The sequence below is a fragment of the Panulirus ornatus genome, chromosome 39 (assembly GCF_036320965.1).
Source record: "Panulirus ornatus isolate Po-2019 chromosome 39, ASM3632096v1, whole genome shotgun sequence".
Taxonomy (NCBI): domain Eukaryota; kingdom Metazoa; phylum Arthropoda; class Malacostraca; order Decapoda; family Palinuridae; genus Panulirus; species Panulirus ornatus.
The window spans coordinates 10,934,160-10,948,992 of NC_092262.1; the positions used below are offsets into that span (position 1 = coordinate 10,934,160).

Consider the following 14,833-nt stretch of genomic DNA (forward strand, 5'->3'; position numbering starts at 1 on the left):
TTTCCCTTTTAAGGACCCTGTGTACATTGAACATGAGTCATCCTTGCTTTACTGTAGGAGGGAAGTTAAATTATGAACTATACTCCTTAAATATTGTTTATTAATTTTATACATTTTCAGGTTGACAACAAAAGATTGTGTTTGAATCTTCAGTCGGCTCCTGTTATTGTTTCGCAGTTAACTTCAGAAGGAAAGTGGAAAAGCAAAGAGAAGGCCAGGTGAGTATTATTGCTCATCTTTTTCATTATTAACCTAGAATTTTTTTCTTTATGAATGTGCAATACATTTCTTACTGCCCGCACCAATGGAACTTTGGTAACTAATTCTCACTTCTGATAAGGGGATGAGGAGAAAGAATACTTCTCACGCATTCCCACCTTTCGTAAAAGGCAACTGAAGGGGACGGGAACAGGGGCTGGAAACCCTCCCTTCCTTGTATTTTAACTTCCTAAAAGGGGGAAACAGGAGGAGTCACGCGGGGAGTGCTCATCCTCCTCGAAGGCTCAGATTGGGATGTCTAAATGTGTGTGGATGTAACTAAGATGAGAAAAAAGGAGAGGTAGTATGTTTGAGGAAAGGAACCTGGATGTTGTGGATCTGAGTGAAACGAAGCTCAAGGGTAAAGGGGAAGAGTGTTTTGGGAATGTCTTGGGAGTAAAGTCAGAGGTTAGTGAGAAGACGAGCAAGGGAAGGAGTAGCGCTACTCCTGAAACAGGAGTGGTGGGAGTATGTGATAGTGTAAGAAAGTAAACTCTAGATTGATATGGGTAAAACTGAAAGTTGGAGAGAGATGGGTGATTATTGGTGCATATGCACCTGGGCATGAGAAGAAAGATCATGAGAGGCAAGTGTTTTGGGAGCAGCTGAGTGAGTGTGTTAGTAGTTTTGATGCACGAGACCGGGTTATAGTGATGGGCGATTTGAATGCGAAGGTGGGTAATGTGACAGTTAAGGGAATAATTGGTGTACATGGGGTGTTTAGTGTTGTAAATGGAAATGAACAGCTTGTAGATGTACGTGCTGAAAAAGGACTGGTGATTGGGAATGCCTGGTTTAAAAAGAGATATACATAAGTATATGTATGTAAGTAGGAGAGATGGCCAGAGAGCATTATTGGATTACATGTTAATTGATAGGTGTGCGAAAGAGAGACTTTTGGATGTTAATGTTCTGAGAAGTGCAACTGGAGGGATGTCTGATCATTATCTTGTGAAGGTGAAGATTTGTAGAGGTTTTCAGAAGAGAATGTTGGGGTGAAAAGAGTGGTGAGAGTAAGTGAGCTTGGGAAGGAGACTTGTGTGAGGAAGTACCTGGAGAGACTGAGTACAGAATGGAAAAAAGTGAGAACAAAGGATGTAAGGGGAGTGGGGGAGGAGTGGGATGTATTTAGGGAAGCAGTGATGGCTTGCGCAAGGGATGCTTGTGGCATGAGAAGCATGGGAGGTGGGCAGATTAGAAAGGGTAGTGAGTGGTGGGATGAAGAAGTAAGATTATCAGTGAAAGAGAAGAGAGAGGCATTTGGATGATTTTTGCAGGGAAATAATTCAAATGAGTGGGAGATGTATGTATAAAAGAAAGAGGCAGGAGGTCAATAGAAAAGTGTAAGAGGTGAAAAAGAGGGCAAATGAGAGTTGGGGTGAGAGAGTATCATTACATGGTAGGGAGAATAGAAAGATGTTTTGGAAGGAGGTAAATAAAGTGCACAAGACAAGGGAAGAAATGGGAACTTCTGTGAAAGGGGCTAATGGGGAGGTGATAACAAGTAGTGGTGATGTTAGGAGGAGATGGAGTGAGTATTTTGAAGGTCTGTTGAATGTGTTTGATGATAGTAGCAGATATAGGGTGTTTTGGTCGAGGTGGTGTGCAAAGTGAGAGGGTTAGGGAAAATGATTTGGTAAACAGAGAAGATGCAGTAAAAGCTTGCGGGAGATGAAAGCCGGCAAGGCAGCGGGTTTGGATGGTATTGCAGTGGAATTTATTAAAAAAGGGGGTGACTGTATTGTTGAGTGGTTGGTAAGGTTATTTAATGTATGTATGACTCATGGTGAGGATTGGCGGAATGCTTGCATAGTGCCATTGTACAAAGGCAAAGGGGATAAAAATGAGTGCTCAAATTTAGAGGTATAAGCTTGAGTATTCCTGGGAAAGTATATGGGAGGGCATTGATTGAGAGGGTGAAGGCATGTACAGAGCATCAGATTGGGGAAGAGCAGTGTGGTTTCAGAATTGGTAGAGGATGTGTGGATCAGGTGTTTGCTTTGAAGAATGTGTGAAATACTTAGAAAAGCAAATGGATTTGTATGTAGCATTTATGGATCCAGAGAAGGCATATGATAGTTGACAGAGGTGAGGTATTAAGAATATATGGTGTGGGAGGTAAGTTGTTAAAAGCAGTGAAAAGTTTTTATTTAGGATGTAAGGCATGTGTACATGTAGGAAGAGAGGAAAGTGATTGGTTCTCGGTGAATGTAGGTTTGCGGCAGGGGTGTGTGATGTCTCCCTGGTTGTTTAATTTGTTTATGGATGGGGTTGTTAGGGAGGTGAATGCAAGAGTTTTGGAAAGGGGCAAGTATGCAGTCTGTTGTGGATGAGAGAGCTTGGGAAGTGAGTCGGTTGCTGTTCACTGATGATACAGCACTGGTGGGTGATTTGTGTGAGAAACTGCAGAAGCTGGTGACTGAATTTGGTAAAGTGTGTGAAAGAAGAATGCTGAGAGTAAATGTGAATAAGAGCAAGGTTATTAGGTACAGTAGGGTTGAGGGTCAAGTCAATTGGGAGGTAAGTTTGAATGGAGAAAAACTGGAGGAAGTTAAGTGTTTAAGATATCTGGAAGTGGTTTTGGCAGCGGATGGAACCATGGAAGCGTAAGTGAATCATAGGGTAGGGGAGGGGGCAAAAGTTCTGTAAGTGTTGAAGAATGTGTGGAAGTCGAGAACATTAGCTCGGAAAGCAAAAATGGGTATGTTTGAAGGAATAGTGGTTCCAACAATGTTATATGGTTGTGAGGCTTGGGCTATGGATACAGTTGTGCAGAGGAGGGTGGATGTGCTGGAAATGAGATGTTTGAGGACAATATGTGGTGTGAGGTGGTTTGATAGAGTAAGTAATGATGGGGTAAGAGAGGTGTGTGGTAGTAAAAAGTGTGGTTGAGAGGGCAAAGAGGGTGTTTTGAAATGGTTTGGTCACATGGAGAGAATGAGTGAGGAAAGATTGACTAAGAGGATATATGTGTCAGAGGTGGAGGGAACGAGAAGTGGGAGACCAAATTTGAGGTGGAAAGATGGAGTGAAAAAGATTTTGAGCGATTGGGGCCCTGAACATGCAGGAGGGTGAAAGGCGTGCAAAGAATAGAATGAACTGGAATGTGGTATGCTGGGGTCGAGGTGCTGTCGATGGATTGAACCAGGGCATGTGAAGTGTCTAGGGTAAACCATGAAAAGTTCTGAGGGATCTGGATGTGGAAAGGGAGCTGTGGTTTCGGTGCATTATACATGACAGCTGGAGACTGTGTGAATGAATGTGGCCTTTGTTTTCTTTTCCTAGCGCTACCTTGCGCACATGCGGTGGAGGGGGTTTTCATTTCATGTCGCAGGGTGGCGATGGGAATGATTAAGGGCAGACTGTGAATTATGTACATGTGTATATATGTATATGTCTGTTTGTATATATATATCTATACATTGAGATGTATAGATATGTATTATGTGCATGTGTGGACGTGTATGTATATATATGTGTATGTGGGTGGGTTGGGCCATTCTTTCATCTGTTTCCTTGCGCTATTTCACTAACGCGGGAGGCAGCGACAAAGTATAATAATAAAAAATATACATCATTAATGTTGTTTTACCATTATTTAATCATAAATTTGTCTGTATTCAAATAGAAGCAAATTTTTACAATAATCGATACTTCCAAGCAAGCCATATAGGCAGAATAAAAGCATAAAATGATTGTAATGAATCGATTCTTTTGCTTGCTTATTGCTTAAGCAAACTGCAAGGTGATGTTTGGGTAGGTAACAATGAAAAATGCTGTGGAATGGAAACCATTTTGTTGTATACTTCAATTTTGAGCACACATTGCTTACATAGACAGGAGATTGTGATGACCCTTATTAGGATTCAGTGTAACTTCCTTTTTGGAATTTACGAAGTTCATAACAGGCCAGTCCTTCCCATAGACTTCATGAGGTTGTGCTCCATCTTGGTGGAAAACTACCATAGTTGGGTTTTCCTGTTGCAGTTCTCATTAATAGATTTGTCCAAAAACACTTGGAGTGTGTAACACAAACCTCAGAAGTATAAAGAAACGGGAAGTAGAAGTGTTTGGAAGTGTCTAGTTTGAAAACACATTGATGACTGCTTGTGATGTTGGATTTGAATAGTCTTGGTAGTAAAACCTTCCATAGAAGAAAGCAAACCATAGTTTGTTTTTCATAGCAATAGATCTAATGGGAACCAAGCCTGTCTCTGAAGCATCATTTCTAAACTGTGGGTGGGCCTGTGTGACTTCCAAGCAGCTCTTTGTACTTTTTCAAGTTCTAGTTTTATCATCAATCTTCTCTTTACATTTCAGTGGTGGCATTCTTAAGCACTGTCTGGTATATTATCAACTGTGCAGGGTTTTGTAGTACAGGGAATATTATATGGAGAACGACAGTGAATTTCCACAGCAGCATAAGAATTGTAGGATGTATTACCCATAAACATGCGTATCTTTTCTCCAATTTTCCAGTGTACACATAGAAGCAGGGACATTGGAGGTAATATCACAGCTGCTGCAGCGTAAAGTTCAGCACGACGTAAACGATTTTGATAATCATCTGGATGACTTGACCTGCGACTGGTCCAACCCTCACATCAACAAGCTCTTGACAACTCTTGCTGCAGCAGCCCAAGACTAGCAGTTTAGGTCTTTATGGATGATAAGTGTTTGATGGTTCAGTCTTTACTTTATTTCTGTCTTCATGTGTAATATTTGAACCAACACCCACTACCATTTTGGTAACAGCAAAGTTTATTCCAACTAGCACTTTGAAAGTAACCACTAGCAGATGTAAATAAAAGGTGAAGATACTGTAATGTAATGTGCTTTATGCAAGAGGAAGTTATGAGTGCATTTCTTTCATTTGTGGGATACTGTTAAGGTTATTGACCAAATTGGTATTTTGAGTGGTCCATGTATGAAATGCAAGGCTTGAGTCTACCAGCATTACCACGAGTGACTTATCTTAATGCTTTTGCCAGCATTGTTCAGTGACTGTATTTAGTATGGAGCTTCAAAGGAATCATACTGGTAATGTCATGTGAGTGCATGAAAGTAATATCTAATGCAGTTAAGCGAAGCAGTTTTAAGCAATTTTTTTATTCTGTCTGTAGTAATTGTATTTGCAGATCACAAGTTCACTCTGATAATTAGGTTGATCAGTAATATTAGAATGCCACATTTGGCAGTTGGAAGGTGAGCAAAATGGCAGGTTAATTAAAAGTTTGGCAGTTGGATGGTTGTCAGAATGGCAAGTTGAATTAATTATAGGTGTCTCTTATAAGTAGAATGGTCGAGTGTGTCCACTATAAAATTGTTGACAATGTACGAAAGAAGTGTCTAGCTCTGTAAAGATTTTCTTTTTGTGTTATTTGGTCTATTCCAAGCAGGGTGGTGCATGATAAATCTTCCCTAAACTTGCCGTCTCTGACTATCGCATCTTCAGTTTCTGATGGCCTAGTTGCGTGTCCTAACTGCGGTTCAAGTTCAATTTGGATAAGTAATGGAAATCGAGTTTTAGTAAGTGCTTTTTTTTTTTGTTTTTGTTTTTCTTTTATAATTGTGCATGCACATTATTTTGAAATTTGAATTTAAAAAATTGTGGTATTTTGAAAATATTCATATTTTTTCACTTTCAATGTGGTGGAAAAAACCCACAAACTAATGATCTGAAGCATCAAACACGAAGCTAAGTTGATGGAAGATGAGTGATAGTGGTCCACTGGATGCACCTCCAAGTCATCCAGATGTAAATGTATGTAATGGATGCATGGGTTTTTGCTGATAGGGAAATAATCATCTAGCATCGCTAGTTATTAAAGGATTTTTTGTTGTAATTATTGATGTGGATATAAAATTGTTTAATACTGGATACTATTATTTCAATATGTATTCTTGAAGACCTTTATACAACTGTACAGCTTGAGTATTTCATGAGGTTATGTACAATGACCTCATATTTCCGGGTTCCAAGAAATGTATCTCTCACTTACAAGCACCCTCTTCTATCCTTCCACTTTCCTCTGGCCTTCCTGTGTATAGTATCAGGACCAAGGTTCAGTGGAAATATACACAATAGGGTCTTTGTCCAAAGACAGCATTGAGTTTACGATGCTGAACAAGTCAACCGTACCAGGCCTCTTGTCTTCATTAGAGTTCTGCACTAACATAGTCGGCAGTCGGAATGCCTCTTAGAATTCCTTTCAATGCATTAGAGACAACAGTAGTAAGAAAACGGTTTGACAGTAGATAAGTATGTTGCCAGGAAAGAAGGAAAACTGCATCCTCTGTACTTATGTTACAATAAGAAATCATGTCGTTCTTTTACTTTCATCTCTTCGGGTAAGCATCCTGCTCAGTCATTCTCTGAACCCTTGAGCTTCAGCCTCTAATGGACAGCACTTGTTCCACCACTGATGGAGGAGATTCACTGTGCCTGCTTTGGTGAGTACAATTTTTTATCTGTAGAGCCATTATATACCTCGTCACCCAACCTAGGATCAAGTTAGCGGATATATTATTTAAGTGTATACCACAACAATGTCTATATTATGTTAATGTAATAACAAATGTAATGTTTTTGTTATAGGCAGAAAAGACGTGTATTAGTTTTATTAATTTTGTTATGGTTGCATTCTCCTTGTATGGTTCATTTGTATCGTTGATGGGCTGTCCAGTCAGTGTTCTGCACATGCAAAATTGCTGTATAACCAGGATGCACTTGGCCTTATTCTTGCCAGATAAACAGGTGTATTATGCAGTGTAACACATGACAAAACTTAATCCTCACAGCTCGTTTTTCATGACTACAATTTCATGCAGTGAGCATTGTGTTATCCCTGCTGTTTGGCAAAATGGTTGGAGCAAAAGATAGTAGTAGTAGGTACAAACATTTAGGCAGGAGTATTAGGTAAAAACATTAGGTATGGGTTGTATTAGGTATGAGTAGGTATGAAACTGAAAATATTGCACTAGAGTTGCCCTGTGCCTGTGAGGCACTAAAGGCTAAAAGGTGGCACTGGAGTTCACTTAGGTATGGAGACTGTATTGCTGTGGCCACCCCCTTGGAGTTCCTGGTGGGAACATGTGTTAGATGTGTAGATAGGTAGTGTATGTTGAATGTTTTGCTGTTAACGTCTGTTTGCTTGATTAGATGTTAATCCATCCTCTGTCCATCCTGATGGTTCGCCCTTTTTGTTAAAATCCTTAAAAGTTCTAAACATGCTGAACCCTGTGGGTGGGGCCAACCCTACTCCCTTATTTCAGCGTAAGACAGTAACTTCTTCTATTATGATACTGCAGGGCAGGGTGCACACAAGTATATGATTATTGTTTGTTATGAGGAGAGACTAGTACACTTGCATTGTCCCATTTCTTAACTGTGTAAATATTCACCATATCTTAGTCTGATCACAGGGACAAGTTAGTTGAGGTGTGACTTTAAATGGAGGAAATAATTTAGAAGTGAAGTGTTTTAGATAAATAAATGTTTATTGGACTTTGGCAGCCATTTGACTGAAAATACAGAGTTGAGGTATTACAGATATTACAAAACTGGGAGGTCATGATAGTTACGAGTTAGCCTGTTGTACAAGAGCTTAAGATTAGAGTGAGCTGGATATTTCTGCAATTTGGCTAAGCATATGGGTGAGGTACATTTAAATAGCCAGGGCGGCAGATATATAGGGATGTGTATGCTGTTAAGTTTTATACATTATGAGCTTGATTGAATATTAAGTGATGAGTGGTAGTTTATATACCATTTACCCTAATTAACGGGAAGCTAAGTTGTTCACTTGCATAGCTATGTACATGTTCATTAGCTGTTTATGAAGTTCGCAATAGGTATATGTTTGTTCTTATACCTGACAACGAGTTCTGGTCAGTGGTTGAGGGTGTCGTCAGTTTCTTGCCGAATTGCTGTATGAGCTGCTGGTGTTGGTCAGAGATGGTATTCAGGTTTAGTGAAATGAGGGCCTCCTAGTAAGTTGTGTAAGGACCCAGAATGATACATGCCCTTTTCTGCACTTTCTTTTCGGTCAGTCACTCTGTAGCTGTTAGTGGAGCCATAGATGAGCTTTGATGAAAAGAATGTGCTATAGACATTTGTGAACTTGGTTGGGATGTGTAGTGGTTTCAGGTGGTAGCAAAATTACAGATGGTGTGTGTAAGTTTTGGTGATATGACTTCCACAGTTGTCGTCTATTGTGATACCAAGGATGTCAGGGCCTAGCATGATGTCAAGGGACAGAATGTTGTTTGTCTTGGTCCACTCTTAAAGGGCACTGAAATCTGGATAATTTTTGAGTGATGTCAAATGTGGAGTCGTCTGCACCCTTCCAGTGGTGGTTCATGCCCTTAAGGGTGTCATCATTAGTAAGGATGAGAAACCATAGTGGTCCCATCTTGGTGCCTTATTAGGGGGCAGTGATGTTGATCTACAAAGACGAGTGTCACCAAGGTCTTGCTTTTCTTTTAGTTGCAGTAAACCAAATCTAGGAGACTGAGTACAGGAGTTGTGGAGGAAGACTGTTTTCAAATTGCCGAGGGTTTACTGAATCGGCAATGTCAGTATAATTTAAGCAAAAAGGAATAATTGGAAACATGCTTTTAATTTTAATAAATTTGTAATGTAAATATTTGGAGATGAAAAATTTTAGGGAGTCCAAGTAAATATTTTATAATGAAATAAAGGAACAGTCTAATAATTGAATATTTATCCATGGTAGTAAAACTTGAGATTGTCAAAGTAAGGTTTTATCAAAAGCTGTAAAACTTGTACATTAGTAAAATAACGGTAAATATCCCTATTATGGTAAAGGACACCGAGTACCCTTCCCCCACTATGCTGGTGAAAAGGTATGTTTAGGTTTCTATGACATGGGCTTCTAAAGCCTAAGCGATGTTGAAAACAGAGCAAGAATGTTAAACTATTAATACTGGCTAAGTTTGCCACAACAGTTTTATCTATCCCTTCTCATACACTGGTGAAGAAAAGGATCCTCTTGGTGATTTATCACAAACTTGTATTTCCTCTTGCTTAAAGGTATTCCTCCTGCAATTCTCTGACCACAGTAATGAGTGCAGAGAAGTTTGGACGTGCAGCTGGCTCATGATCCCAGCAAGGACGGATCAGCTCGGAATATATGGTTGGGTGACATGGAGGTTTCAGATTCAAACGCTTCCCATTTCTCAGTAACTAAAAAAAAAAAAAAAAAAATTAATCACAATTAGAATGATAAACAATACACTTTTTCCCTTTAGCATATTCAATTTAAAGAAACATACCAAAATGTAATGCTAACATGGTGTTAGTAACCCTACGGAAAAACTTATTCTTAGTGCTCCAGAGTTTTTGTGTGTGTATATATGTGTATATATATATATATATATATATATATATATATATATATATATATATATATATATCCCTGGGGATAGGGGAGAAAGAATACTTCCCACGTATTCCCTGCGTGTCGTAGAAGGCGACTAAAAGGGAAGGGAGCGGGGGGCTGGATTTATTTATTTATTTTTTTTTTTTTCCAAAAGAAGGAACAGAGAAGGGGGCCAGTTGAGGGTATTCCCTCAAAGGCCCAGTCCTCTGTTCTTAACGCTACCTCGCTATCGCGGGAAATGGCGAATAGTATGAAAAAAAAAATATATATATATATATATATATTCCTATTATGAGTCCATGGGGCAAATGGAACGCGATAAGTTCCCAAGTGTACCTTTGTGTGATAATCAGATCATCAAGGAAGACACGAGAGAAATATGTCAGTTGATATACATCAAAGACACGAAGCTAGGACGCCATTTGGTAAACAATCGCATGTTTACCAAATGGCGTCCTAGCATCATCTCTTCGACGTATATCAACTGACTTGTATTTCTCGTCTCTCATCTGATATGACTATTACACGAAAGTATAGTTGGGAACTTCCGTGTTTCATTTTCCCCATGGACTCGCAGGAATATATACATATATATATACATATATATATATATATATATATATATATATATATATATGTGTGTATACACCTGAGTATATATATATATACCTGTATATATACAGGTGTATACTTTTATATATACCTGTATATATACACCTATATATACATTTGTATATATAGGTATACAGGTGTATATACCTAAATATATATATAAATATATACCTGTATATATACAGGTATATATACCTGTATATATACAGGTATATATACCTGAGTATATACAGGTATATATACCTGTATATATATACCCGAGTATATACACACCTGTATATAGGTATATATACAGGTGTATATAGGTGTATATACCCGAGTATATATACAGGTGTATATAACCGAGTATATATACAGGTGGGTATAGGTATATATAGAGGTGTATAGGTATATATACAGGTGTATAACTGTAGGTATATATACAGGTGTATATAACCGAGTATATATACAGGTGTATGTACCCGAGTATATATACCGTTGTATATAGGTATATATACAGGTTTATATACACCTGTATATATACTCGGGTATATGTACCTGTATATATACCTATATACACCTGTATATATACCTATATACACCTGTATATATACCTATATACAACTATATACCTGTGTATATACCTATACAACTGTATATATACAGGTGTCTATAGGTATATATACAGGTGCGTACAGGTATATATACAGGTGTATATACCCGAGTATATATACAGTTGTATATAGGTATATATACAGGTGTATATACCTATATACACCTGTATATATACTCGTTTATATACACCTGTATATATACCTATATACAACTGTATATATACCTATATACAACTGTATATATACCTATATACACATATATATATATACCTGTATATATACCTATATACACCTGTATATATACCTATATACAACTATATATACCTATATACACCTGTATATATACCTAAATACACCTGTATATATACCTATATACACCTGTATATACTCGGGTATATATACAGGTATATACACCTGTATATATACAACTATATATACGCGGGTATATACAACTGTATATGTACCTATATACAACTGTATATATACCTATATATAACTATATACCTGTATATATACTCGAGTATATATAAAGGTATATACACCTGTATATATACCTATACTCATATACACCTGTATATATACTTATATACACCTGTATATATACTCGGGTATATATACAGGTATATACCTGTATATATACCTATATACAACTATATATACTCGGGTATATACAACTGTATATATACCTATATACAACTGTATATATACCTATATACACCTGTATATATACCTATATACAGGTGTATATACACCTATATCTGTATATATACCTATATACACCTGTATATATACCTATATTCACCTGTATATATACCCGAGTATACACACACCTGTATATAGGTATATATACAGGTGTATATAACCTCGGGTATATACACCTGTATATATACCTATATACACCTGTATATATACCTATATACACCTGTATATATACCTATATACAGGTGTATATAGGTATATATACAGGTGTATACAGTATATACAGGTGTATATAGGTATATATACAGGTGTATATAGGTATATACAGGTATATATACAGTTGTATATAGGTATATATACAGTTGTATATATATATATACCTGTATATATACTCGGGTATATATACCTGTATATATACCCGGGTATATATACCTGTATATATACTCGGGTATATATACCTGTATATATACTCGGGTATATATACCTGTATATATACTCGGGTATATATACCTGTATATATACTGTTATATACACCTGTATATATACCTATATACAACTGTATATATCTGTGTACCTGTATATATACCTATACACCTGTATATATACAGGTGTATATAGGTATATGTACAGGTATATATACAGGTGTATATGTATATATATAGTTGTATATACCTATACCTCACACCTGTATATATATTCGGTTATACACACCTGTATATATACCTATATACACCTGTATATACCTATATACACTGTATATATACCTATATATATACAGGTATATACACCTGTATATATACAACTATATATACCTATATACAACTGTATATATACATATATACCTGTATATATACCTATATACACCTGTATATATACCTATATACACCTGTATATATACCTATATACCTGTATATATACCTATATACCTGTATATATACCTATATACAAATGTATATATACCTATACCCACATGTATATATACTCGGTTATATACAACTGTATATATACCTATATACACCTGTATATACTCGGGTATATATACAGGTATATACACCTGTATATATACCTGTATACAATTATATATACTCGGGTATATACAACTGTATATGTACCTATATACAACTGTATATATACCTACATATAACTATATACCTGTATATATACCTATATACCTGTATATATACAGGTATATACACCTGTATATATACCTATACTCATAAACACCTGTATATATACTTATATACACCTGTATATATACTCGGGTATATATACAGGTATATACCTGTATATATACCTATATACAACTATATATACTCGGGTATATACAACTGTATATATACCTATATACAACTGTATATATACCTATATATCTGTATATATACCTATATACACCTGTATATATACACCTGTATATAGGTATATATACAGGTATATAGGTATATATACAGTTGTATATAGGTATATATACAGTTGTATATAGGTATATATACAGTTGTATATAACCGAGTATATATACAGGTGGGTATAGGTATATAGAGGTGTATAGGTATATATACAGGTGTATAACTATGCAGGTATATATACAGTTGTATATAGGTACATATACAGTTGTATATACCCGAGTATATATACAGTTGTATATAGGTATATATACAGGTGTATATACTTATATATACAGGTATATAAGTATACGGGTATATATATACAGGTATATATACTCAGGTATATATACCTGTATATGCTCAGGTATATATACCTGTATATATACAGGTATATATACCTGTATATATACAGGTATATATACACCTGTATATATACCTATATACACCTGTATATATACCTATATACACCTGTATATATACAGGTGTGTAATATACTCGGGTATATATACAGGTATATATACAGGTGTGTAATATACTCGGGTATATATACAGGTGTATATAAGTATATACACCTGTATATATACCTATATACAACTGTATATATACTCGGGTATATACACCTGTATATATACCTATATACATATATATATATACACCTGTATATATACCTAAATACACCTGTATATCTATATATACCTATATACACCTGTATATATACCCGAGTATATACACACCTGTATATAGGTATATATACAGGTGTATATAGGTATATATACAGGTGTATATACCCGAGTATATATACAGGTGTATATAACCGAGTATATATACAGGTGGGTATAGGTATATATAGGTGTATAGGTATATATACAGGTGTATAACTATGTAGGTATATATACAGGTATATATATAGGTATATGTACAGGTGTATATACCCGAGTATATATACAGTTGTATATAGGTATATATATACAGGTGTATATACTTATATACACCTGTATATATACACCTGTATATATACCTATATACACCTATATACAACTGTATATATCTATATATACAGTTGTATATATACCTGTACGCACCTGTATATATACCTATAGACACCTGTATATATACAGGTGTCTATAGGTATATGTACAGGTGTATATGTATATATACAGGTGTATATACCTGTATATACCCAAGTATATATAGTTGTATATAGGTATATATACAGGTGTATATACCTATAGACACCTGTATATATAATCGGTTATATACACCTGTATATATACCTATATACACCTGTATATATACTCGGTTATATATACAGGTATATACACCTGTATATATACCTATATACAACTATATATACTCGGGTATATACTATATATACCTATAACTATATATACCTATATATACCTATATATACCTGTATATATACCTATATACACCTGTATATATACCTACATAGTATACACCTGTATATATACCTGTGCACCTATATATACCTAAATACACCTGTATATATACGAGTATATACCTGTATATATACCTAAATTCACCTGTATATATACAGGTGTATTTAGGTATATATACAGGTGCACAGGTATATATACAGGTGTATACTATGTAGGTATATATACAGGTGTATATACCTGTATATACCCGAGTATATATACAGGTGTATATAACTATATACACCTGTATATATACTCAGGTATATACACCTGTATATATACCTATATATACTCGAATATATACAGGTATATATACTCAGGTATATACACCTGTATATATACCTACATACTCATTCTACACCTGTATATATACCTATATAACCGAATAAATATACCTGTATATATACTCGGGTATATATATAGGTATATACACCTGTATATATACT

The 14,833-nt window shown here is 35.8% G+C and overlaps 2 protein-coding genes across 9 annotated transcripts in view; one reads left to right on the forward strand and one right to left on the reverse strand.

Annotated features, from left to right (window-relative positions):
* The window catches only part of EMC8-9 (ER membrane protein complex subunit 8/9), a 94,667-nt gene extending 88,528 nt beyond the window's left edge, over window positions 1–6,139 (forward strand). For all 6 annotated transcript variants that reach the window (XM_071685060.1, XM_071685063.1, XM_071685065.1 and 3 more), the window contains 2 exons: window positions 121–218; window positions 4,738–6,139. In XM_071685060.1, the coding sequence (XP_071541161.1) occupies window positions 121–218; window positions 4,738–4,906 (267 nt within the window). In that variant the 3' untranslated portion in view covers window positions 4,907–6,139. The remainder of the gene's footprint in view (window positions 1–120; window positions 219–4,737) is intronic.
* Window positions 6,140–7,739: 1,600 nt separating this feature from the next.
* Window positions 7,740–14,833, reverse strand: part of hop (tyrosine-protein kinase hopscotch) — a 179,597-nt gene continuing 172,503 nt past the window's right edge. For all 3 annotated transcript variants that reach the window (XM_071685057.1, XM_071685056.1, XM_071685055.1), the window contains one exon: window positions 7,740–9,466. In XM_071685057.1, the coding sequence (XP_071541158.1) occupies window positions 9,308–9,466 (159 nt within the window). In that variant the 3' untranslated portion in view covers window positions 7,740–9,307. The remainder of the gene's footprint in view (window positions 9,467–14,833) is intronic.